This window comes from Carcharhinus amblyrhynchos, chromosome 10, assembly GCF_965287045.1.
Source record: "Carcharhinus amblyrhynchos chromosome 10, sCarAmb.v2.hapA, whole genome shotgun sequence".
In the NCBI taxonomy this organism is placed as follows: Eukaryota; Metazoa; Chordata; class Chondrichthyes; order Carcharhiniformes; family Carcharhinidae; genus Carcharhinus; species Carcharhinus amblyrhynchos.
Window position 1 is genome coordinate 108,377,860 of NC_137333.1, and position 18,797 is coordinate 108,396,656.

Consider the following 18,797-nt stretch of genomic DNA (forward strand, 5'->3'; position numbering starts at 1 on the left):
CCAAAACTGCACACAGTACTCCAGCTGCGGCCTCACCAATGCCCTATACAGCTGCAGCAAGACCTCCCTACTTTTATATTCAATCCACATGTATAAAAGTGTATAAAAGAGCAAGAGGGTAGTCAGGGAGAGGGTTGACCCACTCAAGGACAGCGGAGGGAATCTATGTGTATAGCCAGAGGAAATGGGCGAGGTATTAAATGAGTACTTTGCGTCAGTATTCACCAAAGAGAAGGATTTGGTGGATGATGAGTCTGGGAAAGGACGTGTCGATAGTTTGAATCATGTTCAGATCAAAAAGGAGGTATTGGGGTTCTTGAGAAACATCAATGTAGACAAGTCTCCAGGGCCTGATGGGATTTACTCCAGAATACTGAGAGAGGCGAGAGAGGAAATTGCTGGGGCCTTGAGAGAAATCTTTGTATCCTCACTGGCTACAGGGGAGGTCCCAGAGGATTGGAGAATAGTCAATGTTGTTCTTTTGTTTAAGAAGGATAACAAGAATAATCCAGGTAATTACAGGCCGGTGAGCCTTACATCAGTGGTAGGGAAATTATTGGAGAGGATTCTTCGAGACAGGATTTATTCCCACTTGGAAATAAGTGGATGTATTCGTGAGAGGCAACATGGTTTTGTGAAGAGGAGGCCGTGTCTCACAAACTTGATCGAGTTTTTTTCGAAGAAGTGACAAAGATGATTGATGAGGGTAGGGCAGTGGATGTTATCAACATGGACTTCAGTAAGGCCTTTGACAAGGTCCCTCATGGCAGACTGGTGCAGAAGGTGAAGTCACATGCGATCAGAGGTGAGCTGGTAAGGTGGATACAAAACTGGCTCAGTCAAAGAAGACAGAGGGTAGCTGTGGAAGGGTGCATTTCTGAATGGAGGGCTGTGACAAGTGGTGTTCCTCAGGGATCAGTGCTGGGACCTTTGCTGTTTGTCATATATATAAATGATTTGGAGGAAAACGTAACTGGTTTGATTAGTAAGTTTGCGAACGACACAAAAGTTGGTGGATTTGCGGATAGCAATAAGGACCATCAGAGGATACAGCAGGATATAGATCAGTTAGAGACTTGGCTGGAGACATGGCAAATGGAGTTTAATCTGGACAAATGTGAGGTAATGCATTTTGGAAGGTATAATACAGACAGGAATATATATACAATATATAAATATACAGTAAATGGCAGAACCCTTAGGAGTATTGATAGGCAAAGGGATCTGGGTGTACAGATACACAGGTCACTGAAAATGGCAATGCAGGTGGAGAAGGTAGTCAAGAAGGTATACAGCATGCTTGCCTTCATCGGCCGGGGTATTGAGTTTAAAAATTGGCAAATCATGCTGACGTTTTATAGAATCTTAGCGAGGCCGCACTTGGAATATAGTGTTCAATTTTGGTCACCCACACTACCAGAAGGATGTGGAGGCTTTGGAGAGGGTACAGAAAAGATTTACCAGGATTTGCCTGGCATGGAGGGCATTAGCTATGAGGAGAGGTTGGAGAAACTTGGTTTGTTCTCACTGGAGCGATGGAGGTTAAGGTGAGACCTGATAGAAGTCTACAAGATTATGAGAGGCATGGACAGAGTGGATAGTCAGAAGCTTCTTCCCAAGGTGGAAGAGTCAATTACTCGGGGGGCACAGGTTTAAGGTGCGAGGGGCAAGGTTTAAAGGGGATGTACGAGGCAGATTTTTTACACAGAGGGTGGTGGGTACCTGGAACTCGCTGCCGGGGGAGGGAGTGGAAGCGGATACGGTAGTGATTTTTAAGGGGTGTCTTGAGAAATACATGAATAGGATGGGAATAGAGGGATATGGTCCCCAGAAGTATAGGGGGTTTTAGTTTAGTTGGGCAGCATGGTCAGTGTAGGCATGGAGGGGCCGAAGGGCCTGTTCCTGTGCTGGAATTTTCTTTGTTCTTTGCTCTTTGTTCTTTGACAGGGGACACTGTGCGGGCTGGTGGGGTGCGGGTGGGGTTGCTATGACAGGGGACGCTGTGCGGTGGGGGGGCTATGACGGGGGGTCCAAAAAAGTTTGGGAAGATTGCGGTGCGGAGTGGATCTGAGAGACTGGTGCAGGTCATTCTATTATTCCTGCATTACTGCACAGTCATTCTTTGGGAAAAATCCAGCCATGAGTTCAAATTCCACCACAGCAAATGGAAAATTTCAATTCAATTAATTAAATAAGTCTAGCCTCAGTAATGGTGACTAAGCAATGTGAAGCTACTGGATTGATTTAAGAACCCTTTTGGTTCACTAATGTCCTTTAGGGAGGGAAATCTGCTGTCCTTACTCAGTCTGGCCTACATGTGATTCCACAGCCACAGTGATGTGGGTGATCCTGAACTACCCTCTGAAATGGCCAAGCCAGCCATTCTGTTCAAGAAGTCGGCTCACAACAGCCTTCTCAAAAGAGACTCAGCACAGGTGATAAATGCCAGCCATACCTACACACTGAGAATGATTTAAAAAACAGCCTTTAACCCGCACTATTGAAAAGATATAAAAATACCCACCTGGTAAAAGTTTGGCTGACTGATTAATTGCTTCACGTTGTCCCAACCAACTGGCTTTCCAAACATCAGGCACAGGGTGTTCATCACCATGACAATGGGAGGGGGGGGTGCACGGTAAGTCCGTACCTCGTCCAGATCCACTGAACTCAGTGCCCGAAGAGCTTTCAATGCTGTCGCATACACTGGCCTCGCCTGCAAGATGGGAATTTAACAGAAAGTAAGATATTGCAAAATGACATTGTGGTTGGCAGTTAATGATGAGCTATGTTCTATGGCCAGATTATTGGAATAGTGATCCAGACTCTTGATCCAAGGGCCTGGACTTGCGATCCCAAGGCCTCTGAGCAAAACAGGCAACCCACAAGATGAAAAGGACAGTGACAGCGATGGATACAAGACAGACGAAGGGACAGCGACAGCGGCACCTGCGCAGATATTTTGGCCTTGGAGGGAGTGCAGAGGAGGTTTACTAGGCTGATACCGGAGTTGAGGGGGTTGAGCTATGAGGAGAGGCTGAATAAACTGGGCTTGTACTCGTTAGAGTTTAGAAGAATGAGGGGAGATCTCATTGAGACATATAAGATGATGAATGGGATGGATAGGATAGAGGTGGAGAGACTCTTCCCGCTCAAAAAAGACAGTAGGACTAGGGGGCACAGCCTCAAGATAAAGGGGGGTGCGGTTTAGAACGGAGTTGAGGAGGAACTTCTTCACTCAAAGGGTGGTGAATCTCTGGAATTCTCTGCCCGTTGAAGTGGTGGAGGCTGCCTCGCTAAATATTTTTAAGAAGCGGGTTGATGGGTTTTTGATAAGAGAGGGGATTAAGGGTTATGGGGAGAGGGCGGGAAAGTGGAACTGAGCAGCGACAGATCAGCCATGATCTTATTGAATGGCGGGGCAGGCTCGAAGGGCTGGATGGCCTACTCCTGCTCCTATTTCTTATGTTCTTATGTTCTTATGAAAGTGGACTGCAGGAAGGAAATATACTATGGGGTTCCCAAGTTGTCAAAATTGCTCTTTTTCATATATATTAATGATCTGGACTCAAGTATACAACAACAATTTTGAACACTCTGGAACACCAGGATAACAAAGACACTTTGTTAAACTCCTATTTATTGATTACAACTCAGTCTTCAACACCATTATTCCTATGAAACTCATCTCCAAACCCTGTGGCCTGAGGCTTGACTCCTCCTTTTGCAGCTGGATCTTAGACTTCATAATCCACAGACAGCAGCCAGTAAGAATAGGCAACACCACCTCCTCCACAATCATGCTCAACACCAGTGCCCCACAAGGCTGTGTTCTCAGCTCCCCACTATACTCCTTACACACCTATGACTGTGCGGCCAAATTCCCCTCCAGTTTGATTTTCAATTTGGTGATGACACCACCGTAGTGGGCCGGATCTCAAACAATTACGAGACAGAGTACAGGAATGAGATAATCTGGTGAACCAGTACAGCAACAATAATCTCTCCCTCAATGTCAACAAAATGAAGGAGATTGCCATCAACTTCAGGAAGTGTAAAGGAGAACATCCCCTGTCTACATCAATGGGGACAAAGTAGAAAGGGTCGAGAGCTTCAAGTTTTTAAGTGTCCAGATTACCAACAGTTTGTCCTGGCTCCCCCCATGCCGACACTACAGTTAAGAAAGCCCCACCAACGCCTCTACTTTCTCAGAAGACTAAGGAAATTTAGCATGTCAGCTACGACTCTCACCAACTTTTACAGATGCCCCATAGAAAGCATTCTTTCTGGTTGTATCACAGCTTGGTATGGGCTCCTGTTCTGCCCAAGATTGCAAGAAATGACAAAAGGTCATGAATGTAGCCCAATCCATCACACAAACCAGCCTGCCATCCACTGATTCTGTCCACATTTCCCGCTGCCTTGGCAAAGCAGCCACCATAATTAAGGATCCCATGCACCCCGGACATTCTCTCTTCCACCTTCTTCTGTTGGGAAAAAGATTCAAAAGCCTGAGGTCACGCACCAACTGACTCAAGAGGGGACACAGCTTTAAACTGAGAGGTGATAGATAGAGGACAGGTGTCAGAGGTAGGTTCTTTACTCAGAGAGTAGTAAGGGCGTGGAATGTCCTGCCTGCAACAGTAGTGGACTCGCCAACATTAAGGGCATTTAAATGGTCATTGGATAAACATACGGATGATATTGGAATAGTGTAGGTTAGATGGGCTTTAGATTGGTTCCACTGGTCGACGCAACATCGAGGGCCTGTACTGCGCTGTAATGTTCTATGTTCTAAGAACAGCTTCTTCCCTGCTGCTGTCAGACTTTTGAATGGACTTAGCTTGCATTAAGTTGATCTTTCTCTATACCCTCGCTATGACTGTAACACTATTTAATTTGATATGATTTGATTTATTATTGTCACATGTATTGGCATACAGTGAAAAGTATTAGTTCTTGTGCGCTATACGGATAAAGCATACCATTCATAGAGAAGGAAAGGAGGGAGTGCAGAATGCAGTGTTACAGCCATAGCGAGGGTGTCGAGAAAGATCAACTTATGTCAGATAAATCCAATCAAAAGTCTGACAGCATCAGGGAAGAAACTGTTCTTGAGTCGGTCGGTACATGATCTCAGACTTTTGTATCTTTTTCCCAATGGAAGAACATAAGAACATAACAAATAGGAGCAGGACTATCTAGCCCTTCGAGCCTGCCCCGCCATTCAATAAGATCATGGCTGAACCGGGGTGTGTGGGATCCTTAATTACGCTGGCTGCTTTGCCGAGACAGCAGGAAGTGTAGACAGAGTCAATGGATGGGAGGCTGGTTTGCATGATGGATTGGGCTACATTCACGACCTTTTGTAGTTCCTTGCTGTCTTGGGCAGAGCAGGTGCCATACCAAGCTGTGATACAACCAGAAAGAATGCTTTCTATGGTAAAAGTTGGTGAGAGTCGTAGCGGACATGCCAAATTTCCTTTGTGTTCTGAGAAAGTAAAGGCGTTGGTGGGGCTTTCTTAACTATAGTGTCAGCATGAAGGGACCAGGACAGTTTGTTGGTGATCTGGACACCGAAAAATTGAAGCTCTCGACCCTTTCCACGTCACCCCCATTGATACAGACAGGGGCATGTTCTCCTTTACGCTTCCTGAAATCAATGACTATCTCCTTCATTTTGTTGACATTGAGGGAGAGATTATTGTTGCTGCACCAGTTCATCAGATTCTCTATCTCATTCCTGTACTCTGTGTATTGTTTGAGATCCAACTCACTACGGTGGTGTCGTCAGCAAACATGAAAATTGAATTGGAGGGGAATTTGGCCACACAGTCATAGGTGTATAAGGAGTACTGTAGGGGGCTGGGAACACGGCCTTGTGGGGCACCGATGCTGAGGGTGATCGTGGAGGAGGTGTTGTTGCCTATCCTTACCGATCTTAACTCGGCCTGCGAGTTAGAGAAGTTCAAGATCCAGTCACAGAGGGAGGTGTCGAGTTTGGAGATGAGTCTCGTGGGAATAACGGTGTTGAAGACTGAGCTGTAGTCAATAAATAGGAGTCTGACATAGATATCCTTGTTATTTAGGTGTTCCAGGGTTGAGTGCAGGGCCAGGGAGATGGCGCCTGCTGTGGACCTGTTTCGGCGGTAGGCAAACTGTAGTGGATCCAGGTAGTCCGGGAGGCTGGAACTGATTTGTGCCATGACTAACCTTTCGAAGCACTTCATAATGATGGCTGTCAGAGCCATCAGCCGATAGTCATTAAGGCCACCTTGCTTGGTTTCTCTTAGGTACCGGGATGATGGTTGTCTTCTTGAAGCAGATAGGGACCTCAGATTGTTGTAAAGAGAGATTGAAGATGTCTGTGAATATCCCCCCAGCTGATCTGCGCAGGATCTGAGTGCACGTCCGGGTATCCCATCTGGGCCAGTCGCTTCCCGTGGGTTAACCTTCAAGAAAGTTGCTCTGACATCTGCAATGGTGACCCCAGATTCAGGCTCATCCAGGGTTTCCAGGGTGGAGGGCACGGTCTCGCTGACCTCTTGCTCAAAACTGGCGTAGAATGCTTTGAGTTCATTGGAAAGGGGTGCGTTGGAGCCAGTGATTTTTCATGCCTTCACCTTGTAGCCTGTTACGTCTTGCTGACCTTGCCATAGTCAGCGGGGGTCAGTGTGTCTAGCCTGGGACTCTAGCTTGGTCCGGTATTGTCTTTTGGCATTTTTGATGAATCCCCTTAGATCCTGAGATGAGTTGAGGCCCAAATTAAAACATGGGGATATGAAGTAATTGCTGCCACTGAGATGGCAGATGGAGTTTAATCTGGACAAATGTGAAGTAATGAATTTTGGAAGGTCTAATACATATAAGAAATATACAATAAATGGCAGAACCTTAAGAGTTTTGATAGGCAAAGGGATCTGGGTGTACAGGTACACAGGTCACTGAAAGTGACAATGCAGGAGGAGAAGGTAGTCAAGAAGGTATACGACATGCTTGCCTTCATCGGCCGGGGCACTGAGTTTAAAAATTGGCAAGTCATGTTTCAGCTTTATAGAACCTCAGCTGGGTCGCACTTGGAATATAGTGTTCACTTTGAATGCCACACTCCCAGAAGGATGTGGAGGCTTTGGAGAGGGTACAGAAAAGATTTACCAGGATGTTGCCTGGTATGGAGGGCATTAGCTATGAGGAGAGGTTGGAGAAACTTAGTTTGTTCTCACTGGAACGACAGAAGTTGAGGGGATACCTGATAGAAGCCTACAAGATTATGAGAGGCATGGACAGAGTGGATAGTCAGAAGCTTTTTCCCAGGGTGGAAGAGTCAATTACTAGGGGGGCACAGGTTTAAGGTGCGAGGGGCAAGATTTAAAGGAGATGTACAAGGCAGATTTTTTACACAGAGGGCGGTGGGTGCCTGAAACTCGTTGCTGGGGCAGATGGTGGAAGCAGATATAATAGTGATTTCTAAGGGGCGCCTTGACAAGTACATGAATGAGATGGGGAGAGAGGGATATGGTCCCTGGGAGGGTAGGGGGTTTTAGTTAAGTCGGGCAGTATGGTCGGTGCAGGCTTGGAGGACTGAAGGGCCTGTTCCTATGCTGTAATTTTCTTTGTTCTTTTGTTCTTAGAGGGGTGAGTTTGGCAGCTCAAATATTCCAGGATATAGGATCTTCAGGTGAGGCAGGGAAGGAGGTAAAAGAGGGGTGGGGGGGGTGGGGGAATGTAATTTTCATCAGGGAATCAATTATGATAGTAAAGAGAGATAACCGCTGGAAATGTACTGCCTCGCCCGCCAGGGAATCGGAGTGGCCAAGGTCCAACAACGGAAATCTTTGCGACCTCGAGCAGGAATTTCCGGTTTCACCTGAGTGAGGCTGTAAAATCCCACCCAACATCTTAGAAGGCTCTTCAAATGAAGCCACATGAGTAGAAATTAAAAACCAGAAAGGAACAATCACATTGCTCGGATGTTCTTTTGGCCTCATGACAGTCTAAGAGATAAAGAAGAAAAGATACGCAGGTACATTTCAGAGAAGTGTAGAAGTAGTAGGGTAGTGATAGTGGAGGATTTGAACTTTCCCAACATTAACTGGGATAGACATAGTGTGAAAGGTTTAGAGGGAGCAGAACTTTTAAATAGGATCCAGAACTTTTTAAGCCAGTGTGTAGTAGGTCCTACAAGACAGGAGATGATTCTGGACTTCATTTTAGGTAATAAAGACAAACAAGTGGTTGAAGTATAAGGGGGGGGGGAGCATTTTTCAAACAGCAATCATAACTCAGTTAGATTGATGACTGTTACGGAAAAGGACAAGGATGGACCTAAAATCAATGTTCTAAACTGGGAGTGTGCTGATTTTAATAAGATTGGATATGACTTGATCAGAGTGGACTGAGAGTAGACACTTCTACATCAGTGTGTGACAAAAATAGTGTGATGCATTTAAGAAGGAAATAGGGAAAGTACAGAGCCAATATGTTCCAATAAAGAAAAAGATTGAGATCAAGAAACTCAGTGAACCCTAAATATCAAAGGGTATACAGCTTTGGATAGAGAGAAAATGGGAGATTTGTGACAGACATCGAGGGGACAAAACAGCAGAAGCCCTAGAGGAGGATAGAATGTGTAAGAGGGAATGTAAAGAGGAAGTTAGGAGAGCAAAAAGGGAACATGAAAGGATTCTGGCAGGTAGAATAAAGGAAAATCCAAAGCTGTTTTACAAATACATTAAGAGTTAAAGGAAACTAGGGAAAGAGTAGGGCCCACATTCGTGGAGCCAGAGGATGAATATTTTGCGTCAGTGTTCATAGTGAGAAAGATGATGTGGCTACAGAAATCAGAGAGAAGGACTGTGATACAATTAGTGAAATTAACATAGACAGAGAGGAGGTTCTGAGATGTCTGGCAGATTTAAAAGTGGATAAATCTCCAGGGCCGGATGAAATGTATCCCAGACTATTGAGTGAGGCATGGCAGGAAATCATTTTCCATTCCTCTCTGACCACAGGAGAGGTGCTGATGTGGTGCCAAGGGAGGAAGGGATAAAGCAGGAAACTCTAGGCCAGTCAGTCTAACCTCTGCAGTGGGGAAACTATTGGGACAGTTCTGAGAACCAGAATGAATCTGCATTTGGAGAGGCAGGGGTTAATCAAGGACACTCAGTAAGGATTTGTTAAGGGGCGGTCATGTCTGATCAAGTTGATTGGATTTTTAGAAGAGGTGACCAGGTGTATAGATGAGGGCAATGCATTTGACGCGGTCTACTTATATTCAGCAAGGCTTTTGATAAGGGAGGCTGATAGCTATGGTAAGAGCCTATTGGATCTAAGGAAATTTGGCAAATTGGATCCAGAGTTGACTGAATGGCAAGAAGCAAAGGGTGATGGTCAAGGGGGATTTTTTTTTTGACTGGAGGGGCAAGGTCAAAAGTCTCCCAAGATCTTGCCAGCGAGATTATCAGTCAGCCTTTTCCAGGGTTTTGTGCCATGGTCATCATTAGACTTTTAATCCCATTATTATTGAATTCAAATTGCACCATCTGCCATAGGAGATCAGAAACTGGGTCTCTGGAGCATTGCCCTGGATTACTGATCCACGTGGACATCACTTCCCCTGTCTCATACCTTTCACATTCTCAGGAGATTTCAAAGGCAGTAAAATATTTGATGCTGATTGGGTGAAATGACTAGGGCAGATGGATTAGAAACATTTAGACTGAAGGACTGTAGTAATCTCTGGGTGGTCAGTATGCTAATGTCGGGAATGCGGCAGCCAATACATGTATAATAAACTGCCAGTATGATAATGAGCAGGTAATCTACATTGCTGATTGAGGGACGAATATTGATCTGAACACTGGAGAGAACTCTCCTGCTCCTCTTTAAACAGTGCCGCAGGATTGTTACAACAATTGAAAAGGCAAATCAGATCTTGTACAAATGATGGCGGCAGGCACGGTGGCACAGTGGTTAGCACTGGTGCCTCACACCACCAGGGACCCAGGTTCGATTCCCGGCTTGGGTCACTGTCTGTGCGGAGTTTGCATGTTCTCCCTGTGTCTGCGTGGGTTTCCTTCGGGTGCTTCGATTTCCTCCCACAGTCTGAAAGACATGCTGGTCAGGGTGCATTGGCCGTGCTAAATTCTCCCTCAGTGTACCTGAACAAGTGCCAGAGTGTGAAAACTAGGGAATTTTCACAGTAACTTCATTGCAGTGTTAATGTAAAACTACTTGTGACTAATAAATAAACTTTAAAAAACATTCAACTGCTCAGCACTCCCACAGGACTGCAGTGGGAATGTCAGCCTAGATTCTGTGCTGAAGTCTATGAAGTGGAATTCAATTTCTGTCTTAAACACCAGAACATGACCCACTGCTAAGCTGCAGCCATGTCCCATCAGATGGACACTCTCGTTATTAAGAAGCATAACATCTAGAACAATCAGAGTTTAATTGATGGATTAAATTGAATGCTTGGATGTCAGTTGAACATTTACCTTGCCAAATTCCTTCTCAAATTTCTTCTGGGCAGCCTCGAGCTCTCGTAGCAAAATTGCAATATGGAGTTCCTCGTCATGACACTGCGACAGAAGATTCAGAAATTCTGCTTTGGCTTTACTATAACGCTCGCGTATTTGACTGTTCATCTGCAGGAGGTAAGTCAGGATGTCAGACAGTATTTCAATGCAGGCACATCCACAATCCTAGCTGAAGGAATTGGAGTATAAGGCTAAGATGTGGGTGCACAGGATGGGTTCAGGCCCCCAGACACAGATTGGAGGTAGTCATGGGGTCAGCTGGAATGGGTCGGTTGAAAGGCATGCCTCAGTTCTCTGGAATGTTGTCCCGGTTAATTCATTACATTTTAGGCTCCCTTGCCCTCACCCCTCTCACCCTTAGCCATCCCATCCATATATAGCGTAGTTCATGAACAGACCATGAGTTGGCAAGGAGAGTATGAGGAGCCACTGGTGGGTGGAGGGGGCATGTGCTGTCATTCAGTTGTCATGGCAACTATAAAGGACAATGGGGATGGTTGACAGGCAAGAGTTGGCAATGATTTGGTATGGAGCAGGCATGGGGGGAGGGAAAGGAGACGAGGCATGATTACAGCTTTTTGATCTTATCTTTCATAAGGCTCCTGAGTCTACACTATGGTTCATGCCCAGGGCAGCACAGTGGCACAGCGGTTAGCTGCCTCACAGCGCCAGGGATCTGGATTCAATTCCTGGCTTGGGTCACTGTCTGTGTGGAGTTTGCACATTCTCCCCATGTCTGCGTGGGTTTCCTCTGGACGCTCTGGTTTCCTCCCACAGTCCAAAGATGTGCAGGTTAGGGTGCACTGGCTGTGCTAAATTCTCCCTCAGTGTACCCAGACAGGCGCCAGATGTGGCGGAGGGGAATTTCACAGTAACTTCATTGCAGCGTTAATGTAAGCCTACTTGAGACACTAATAAATAATTATATGTATAATTATCAAGGCGGGGGGGGCGGTGTGGGGGAGAAATGGGGCTGGCTCAGTTGGGTGCGCGGAGTGTAGGCTTAGTGGAGTGCAGCTGGTTGGTAGTGAATGTGGAACAAGCTCTGTGGCTGTAGGGTCCATTCCTGCTCCTATTTCTAGAGTTCTTTTGTTCAATGTAGAGAGCTACACATCCAATCAGGTTCACTCAGGGACAATGTCTGCTATTTCCCTGGGGTCAGGGTTCAGACACTAACCTATCACCTTCTGGGAGCTGGGTCATACCCAGGGGCCACACTGCAACCTCCCTGGGACTAAATCCATCCCGTATCTTGGAATATTCTGGAACATAAAATGATGTCAAAACGTCTCAGCAATAACTGTGTTATCTGGAAAACACCCTGGGTATAAATATTTACTGTGGGCAGAAAACAGCGATAAAACAACAATTTCATAAAAAATTGTTCCAAATACTGTGGCTGGGATTTACAAACATAGCACTGCGGGACCCCCCACAGGTGAAACAAGTGCTAAAACTCCACTGACTCTGGGTGTGACTGGTTGGAGTGGGGGACGGTGCTGGAGAATTCTACCCTATGGCTCTGAAGTTTCTGCTTGCAAAATGCTGCACGAAGACGATACTGTGGATTGTTTGCGCCCCGGACACTGGTGTTACCAAGCAATAGATTCTGGGACTTGCAGAGGTTACAGTGTAATTGGGTCAGATTGCATTAGAAAAATCTCAATGAAAATATAAAGTCCTTGATGAAATTTTGATGGGACAGTCTGGGGAAAGTGCGGTGGGAACGTGAGGAGTTAGGTTGGATTAGGGAGAGGGGAACTAGCTAACGAGGAATTGCTTGCTCTCCCAGGGTTAATTCTATCTGTCCAGATTCACACCAGTGAATGCCCTTTGCTCCTGATCCTGTGATCCAGGAAAAGTCAATGCTTTTCACCTTTGACCCAAGGAGACTCAGTGCTCTTTGACCCTGAGACTCATGACCAGGGTTGGGCCTTCAGAAGAGGAAAAGAGGGAGATTGGGAAAATCTGAAGAATTGGGATTCTGCTGACTTTGTTCTTACATCTGCCAGTTCCTCAAGTTTGCGTTTCAAATGGTCTATTTGCTTCTTGAATTCTTCTACTTCTTTATAAACCTCTTGGATCTTACTCAATCCCAGTCCCATCCTGTAAAATATAATGCTCACAATCATTACTTTGTTCATAGAACTTTACCAAACACAATAAAGCCATTCAGCCCATCAAACTCTGTCAGAAATCAGATGAGCTCCATCCTTTGGTCCCATTCATCCCCTATTTCTGGTCAGTCTTTACACAAGTTTAGAACATTCTACATTAAAATGTTTCTCTTAACCTTGCCATTTGAGTCTGTTTAAATTTCTACCCTTGAGCATCCAATCCCTCAACAGAGAGAAGGGTTTTTTCATTTAGTCAAATCTTTAATTTTCTCTGAATGACATTTTGACCTCCCTGAGTCTTTTCTTATTGGACGGAGTGACTCCCAGGTCATTCCTTTGAACTCAGGATCTCCACCACTTCCACCTTCCCTCAGTGAGGGAGGTTCATCAAAGACCAGCAGCTCCCCCAGCTCTCCATTCTCCCAATCTCATTCCCTAATCACCATCCCCTAAACCCTACATTCTTCAACAATTCCATTCTCCCATTCTTGTTCCCCTAACCCTCTCACTCTTTAGTAATTCCTCTGTCACTAGCAGCACATTGCTTTAGTCCCAATCCATTCCAAAAATCCCCAATCCACTGCTTGCTGAAGTCCAGGTCTGAGGTGTTCAAATCAAGCGACTCTGACTTGCACAGGAAATCCAGATGCGATCTAAGGAGATCCATCAAAGATGCCGAAAGACAGTACCGGACCAAACTAAAGCCCCAGGCTGGACACATGGACCCCCGCCGGGTGTGGCAAAGTCTGTAAGATGTAACAGGCTACAAGATGAAGGCATGTAAAACCACCTGCTCCGACACACCCCTCCCTGATGAGCTCAAAAATGCATCCTACGCCCGTTTTGAGTGAGAGATCAGTGAGAGCATGCCTTCCACCCTGGAAGAGCCTGTATCTGGGTCACCATTGCAGATGTTCTCAAAGGTCTATGTACGGAAAACAACTAGCCCAGATGGGCTACAAGCGCTCAGATCCTGCGCGGATCAGCTGGCGGGGTTATTCACAGACATCTTCAATCTCTCTTTGCAACAATCTGAGATTACTATCTGCATCACAAACACAACCATCATCACAATACCAAAAAGCCAAGCAGCGTGGCCTTAATGACTATCGGCCGGTGGTTCTGACATCCATCAATATGAAATGCTTCGAAAGGTTAGTCATGGCATGAATCAATTCCAGCCTCCTGGACTGCCTGGATCCAATACAGTTTGCCTATCACTGCAACAGGTCCACAGCGGACACCATCGACCTGACCCTCCACTCAACCGTGGAACACCTGGATAACAAGGACACTTATGTCAGACTCCTATTTATTGACTACAGCTCAGCCTTCGACACCATTATTCCTATGAAACTCATCTCCAAACTCCATGGCCTGGGCTCAGCACCTCCCTCTGTGACTGGATCCTTGATGTCCTAACTCACAGTAAGGATGGGCAACAACACCACCTTCACAATCATCCTCAACATCGGTGTCCCACAAGGCTGTGTTCTCAGCCCCCTACTATACTCCTTATACACCGATGACTGTGTGGCCAAATTCCTCTCCAATTCAATTTTCAAGTTTGCTGACGACACCACTGTAGTGGGTCGGTCTCAGACAATGACGAAACAGAGTACAGGAATGAGATAGAGAATCTGGTGAACTGGTGCAGCAACAATAATCTCTCCCTCAATGTCAATGAAATGAAGGAGATTGTCATCGACTTCAGGAAGTGTAAAGGAGAACATGCCCCTGTCTACGTCAATAGGGACGAAATAGAAGGGCCGAGAGCTTCAAGGTTTTAAGCATCCAGATCACCAACAACCTGTCCTGGGCCTTCCATTCCAACACAATAGTTAAGAAAGCCCACCAAAGACTCTACTTTATCAGAAGGCCAAGGAAATTTGGCATGTCAGCTACAACTCTCACCAACTTCTACACATGCACCATAGAAAGCATGTTGTATCAGAGCTTGGTATAGCTCCTGTTCTGCCCAATACTGCAAGGAACTACAAAATTCCCAATCCATTCCCAAATCCCCAATCCATTCCCCAATTCTCAATCCATTCTCAAATATTTAATCCATTTTCCTAATTCCCAATCCATTCCCAAATCCTCAGTCTATTTCCTGATTCCCAACTCATTCCCCGATCCCCAATCCATTCCCCAATCCCCAATCCATTCCTATATTCCCAATCCATTCCCTAATCCCCAATCCATTCCCTAATCCCCAATCCATTCCCTGAATCCTCAATCCATTGCCTAGTTCCCAATCCATTCCCAAATTCCCAATCCAACCCCAATCCATTCCCTAATCCCCAATCCATTTCCTAAATCCCCAATCCATTCCCTGAACATAAGAACATAAGAACATAAGAAATAGGAGCAGGAGTAGGCCATCCAGCCCTTCGAGCCTGCCCCGCCATTCAATAAGATCATGGCTGATCTGTCGCTGCTCAGTTCCACTTTCCCGCCCTCTCCCCATAACCTTTAATCCCCTCTCCTATCAAAAACCCATCAACCCGCGTCTTAAAAATATTTAGCGAGGCAGCCCCCACCACTTCAACAGGCAGAGAATTCCAGAGATTCACCACCCTTTGAGTGAAGAAGTTCCTCCTCAACTCCGTTCTAAACCGCCCCCCTTTTATCTTGAGGCTGTGCCCCCTAGTCCTATTGTCTTTTCTGAGCGTGAAGAGTCTGAATCCCCAAACCATCCCTTATTCCCCAATTCATTCCCTAATTCCCACTCCATTCTCTAATCCTCAATCCATCCCCCAAATCTGCAATCTATTCCCCAAATCCCCAATCCAATCCCTGAATCCCCAATCCATTCCCCGATCCCTGCCTTTTCCCTGGCCCTGGTTTCTGCTGCATTTTCCTGTTCAGTGGTGATTATTACATAATCGCTTCCTGGGTGTGGGTGCAGGTAACTCACTTTTCATTTTGCAAACCTAAAATTTGATCCAGGTTGTAGGAAATAATCCAGAACATGTCAATGAAGTCCAGATAGTGTCGTGGAGTGATGAGTGGCAGACTCGGGGCCATGTGCTTAGCGTAATTCAGAGCCGATTGGTGAATTAAAGCCATCACTTTGATGATTTCTTGGATCATCGTCCAAATCTGAGCAACTGATTGGCCTGATGAGGGGGGAAAGAAACCAATCATGTTACCGTAACTGTTATTGTACTCAGTGAAATACACAACACTGCACCACTGCATCATCCTCTGCTCGCAATAAGCTACAAACATTCATCCTGTACCTTCCCTCACCTCACGCCAGTGAAATGGTTATCGACACACAGTCATTCATATAATGTGTCACTATTGGATTCTATAAAAACATAGAATCCCTACAGTGCAGAAGGAGACCATTCAACCCATCGAGTCTGCACTGACTCTCTGACAGAGCGGAGGGCTATCGAAGGATATGGGCCAAATGTGGGCAATTGGGACTAGCGTCGTCGTTAAAAAAAATGGGCAGCATGGACAAGTTGGGCTGAAGGGCCTGTTTCCATGCTGTAAACCTCTATGACTCTATGATTCCCAGGATCCATTTAACCCACCCATCTTTGGACTGTGGGAGGAAACCGAATGTGCCACCGACAAGAGTCTGGAAGTCCCCAGTACGACTGACTTTGTGAACTTTGCCGAATCGCTTTCATTACCAATTCTATTTTGACCGCATATTTCTGTATATATGAATTATATAGTTATATATCTGTATATTAGTTATATATAGAGTTATATAGTGATATATCCGTAAATAAGAGTTTTTTGTTTGTGTTATTGTAAATGAACTTAAGGAGAAAGGAATGTGGTAGTGCGGTCCCTTTAAGGGGTGGGTATTCATGGGCCACTTGACCCTCCTTGGGCCTACCAAGAGGAACCATGTGAACCATCATCTATCAGATGTTAGGGCACAGGTCTATTGGGAACCTTCAATGTGAACGTGGAGTTAGTGAGAATTGAGCTGTATCTGTATTCAGCTTGTTTTTATATAGCTTTATCTTTCCTTCAATCACCATTGCTCTCCACTATCCATCTTGTCAAGATCCCTTAGGATTTTATGTTTCAATCAAGCTGCCTCTTAATCTTCGAAATTCTAATGGATACAAGCTCATTCCAGGTGATAATCTGGTAAACCTTCTCCAATTAGCTCTTTGACCAGCAGTTTATTAAGAGGGTTGAAAGATTAGGATGAGAGTCTAATGGGCAAGATGTGTTCAGAGAGGGCATAAGGGGAGCCTGGAGAGAAAGTAGGTTAGAGCAGGAAGGAGCATTAGAGAGAAAGTGGTCTTGTGGGTCAGAGAAAGAAAGGAAGCCCCAAAGATAGGTTTACAGGGATAGGGGAAAGCCATTAAGCCCTGGAGTATGTTCAACCAGTGAATAATCTGCCTGACTCTGTGACACATTCCCAACAATGACATATCAATCTCAGCCTTGACATTAGTAATTAACTCCCAGCATCCAGGAGGCTTTTGGGGAAGAGAGTTGCAGACTTCCACTTCCCTGTGTTCAAGCAAATACTTCCCGACCCCTGACCCCGAACAGCCTAGTTCCAATTTTAAAGATTCTGACCCTTGATCTGGACTTCCCCATCCAGAGGAAAGAGTTTCTCTGTATTGACCCTGTGAAATCCCCCAGTCATCTCAAACATCTTGATTTGATCACTCCCTTATCTTCAATGCTCAAATCCTGCCCTGAAACCTATCCTTATCATCGGGACTATTCTGCTGAATCTGAGTTGCTCCCCCTCCAAGGTCAGTATCTCCTTCCTGAGGTATGGGGCCCAGAACAGAACCCAGTTATCCAGAATTGTGCACAGCTGTAACTGCATCCTCCACCACACATCATCATCTGGCCTCCTTGAGATTGAGGTTGAAAATCAGACTGACCGTTAATCCTGTTGAGTGTTGAGAGGTTGCTGATACCAAGGTGTGCGGCGGCGATCTGGATGTACGTTTGATGGGACCAAGGGTGCAAGACATCGATATAATTACAACGTCGGAGGAAGTGAGCCAAGTGTCTGGGAAGTCCAGTCTGCTGTCCGAGGGGGGGGATCCGATCCTCAGCATCCATTAACACTACCACATGGAGGGATTGCAACACTGCCAAGAAAAACCTGAATTGGAGAGAGAGAGAGAGAGAGAGTCAGCACAGGCAAGGGGCAGCATGGAGGAGGGAACAGCAGAGAGATGGGGCAGTGCCAAGGAAAGGGGGAGAACATATGGATTCTTTGGCTATGTTAATATAGACACAGAATACAACAGCAAGGAATGTCGACTATATCTTTGTGAATATAGGTCCTGGCTGGAGCACTGTGTACCATTATTTAGAGAATGATGGGAGGGCACATGCAAAATTTATGAGAATTGTTCCAGGCATAGAAACAAAGAACAAAGAACAATACAACACACGAAACAGGCCCTTCGGCCTTCCAAGCCTGCGCCACTCATTGGTCCAACTAGACCATTCGTTTGTATCCCTCCATTCCCAGTCTGTTCATGTGACTATCCAGATAAGTCTTAAACGATCCCAGCGTGTCCGCCTCCACCACCCTACTTGGCAGCGCATTCCAGGCCCCCACCACCCTCTGTGTAAAATACGTCCCTCTGATATCTGAGTTAAACCTCACCCCCCTCACCTTGAACCTGTGACCCCTCGTGATCATCACCTCCAACCTGGGAAAAAGCTTCCCACTATTCACCCTATCTATAGCCCTCATAATTTTATACACTTCTACTAGGTCTACCCTCAATCTCCGTCTTTCCAGGGAGAACAACCCCAGTTTACTCAATCTCTCCTCATAGCTAAGACCCTCCATACTAGGCAACATCCTGGTAAACCTTCTCTGCACTCTCTCCAAAGCCTCCATGTCCTCCTGGTAATGTGGCGACCAGAACTGGACGCAATATTCCAAATGTGGCCTAACCAGCGTTCTATACAGCTGTAACAGCAGACGTCAACTTTTATACCCTATGACCCATCCTATAAAGGCAAGCATGCCATATACCTTCTTCACCACCCCCTCCACCTGTGCTGCCACCTTCAAGGATCTGTGGACTTGCACACCCAGGTCCCTCTGTGTGTCTATACTCCTGATGGTTCTGCTATTTATTGTACAGCTCCCCCTTACATTAGTTCTACCAAAATG

At 45.8% G+C, this 18,797-nt stretch overlaps 1 protein-coding gene across 1 annotated transcript in view; it reads right to left on the minus strand.

Annotated features, from left to right (window-relative positions):
* Positions 1–18,797, minus strand: part of LOC145349274 (dynein heavy chain domain-containing protein 1-like) — a 204,662-nt gene that overhangs the window by 60,312 nt on the left and 125,553 nt on the right. The window contains exons 17-21 of the mRNA XM_080197784.1: positions 17,539–17,765; positions 15,579–15,780; positions 12,545–12,647; positions 10,500–10,649; positions 2,525–2,716 (exon numbers count right to left, since the gene is read on the minus strand). Of these exons, the coding sequence (XP_080053910.1) occupies positions 2,525–2,716; positions 10,500–10,649; positions 12,545–12,647; positions 15,579–15,780; positions 17,539–17,765 (874 nt within the window). The remainder of the gene's footprint in view (positions 1–2,524; positions 2,717–10,499; positions 10,650–12,544; positions 12,648–15,578; positions 15,781–17,538; positions 17,766–18,797) is intronic.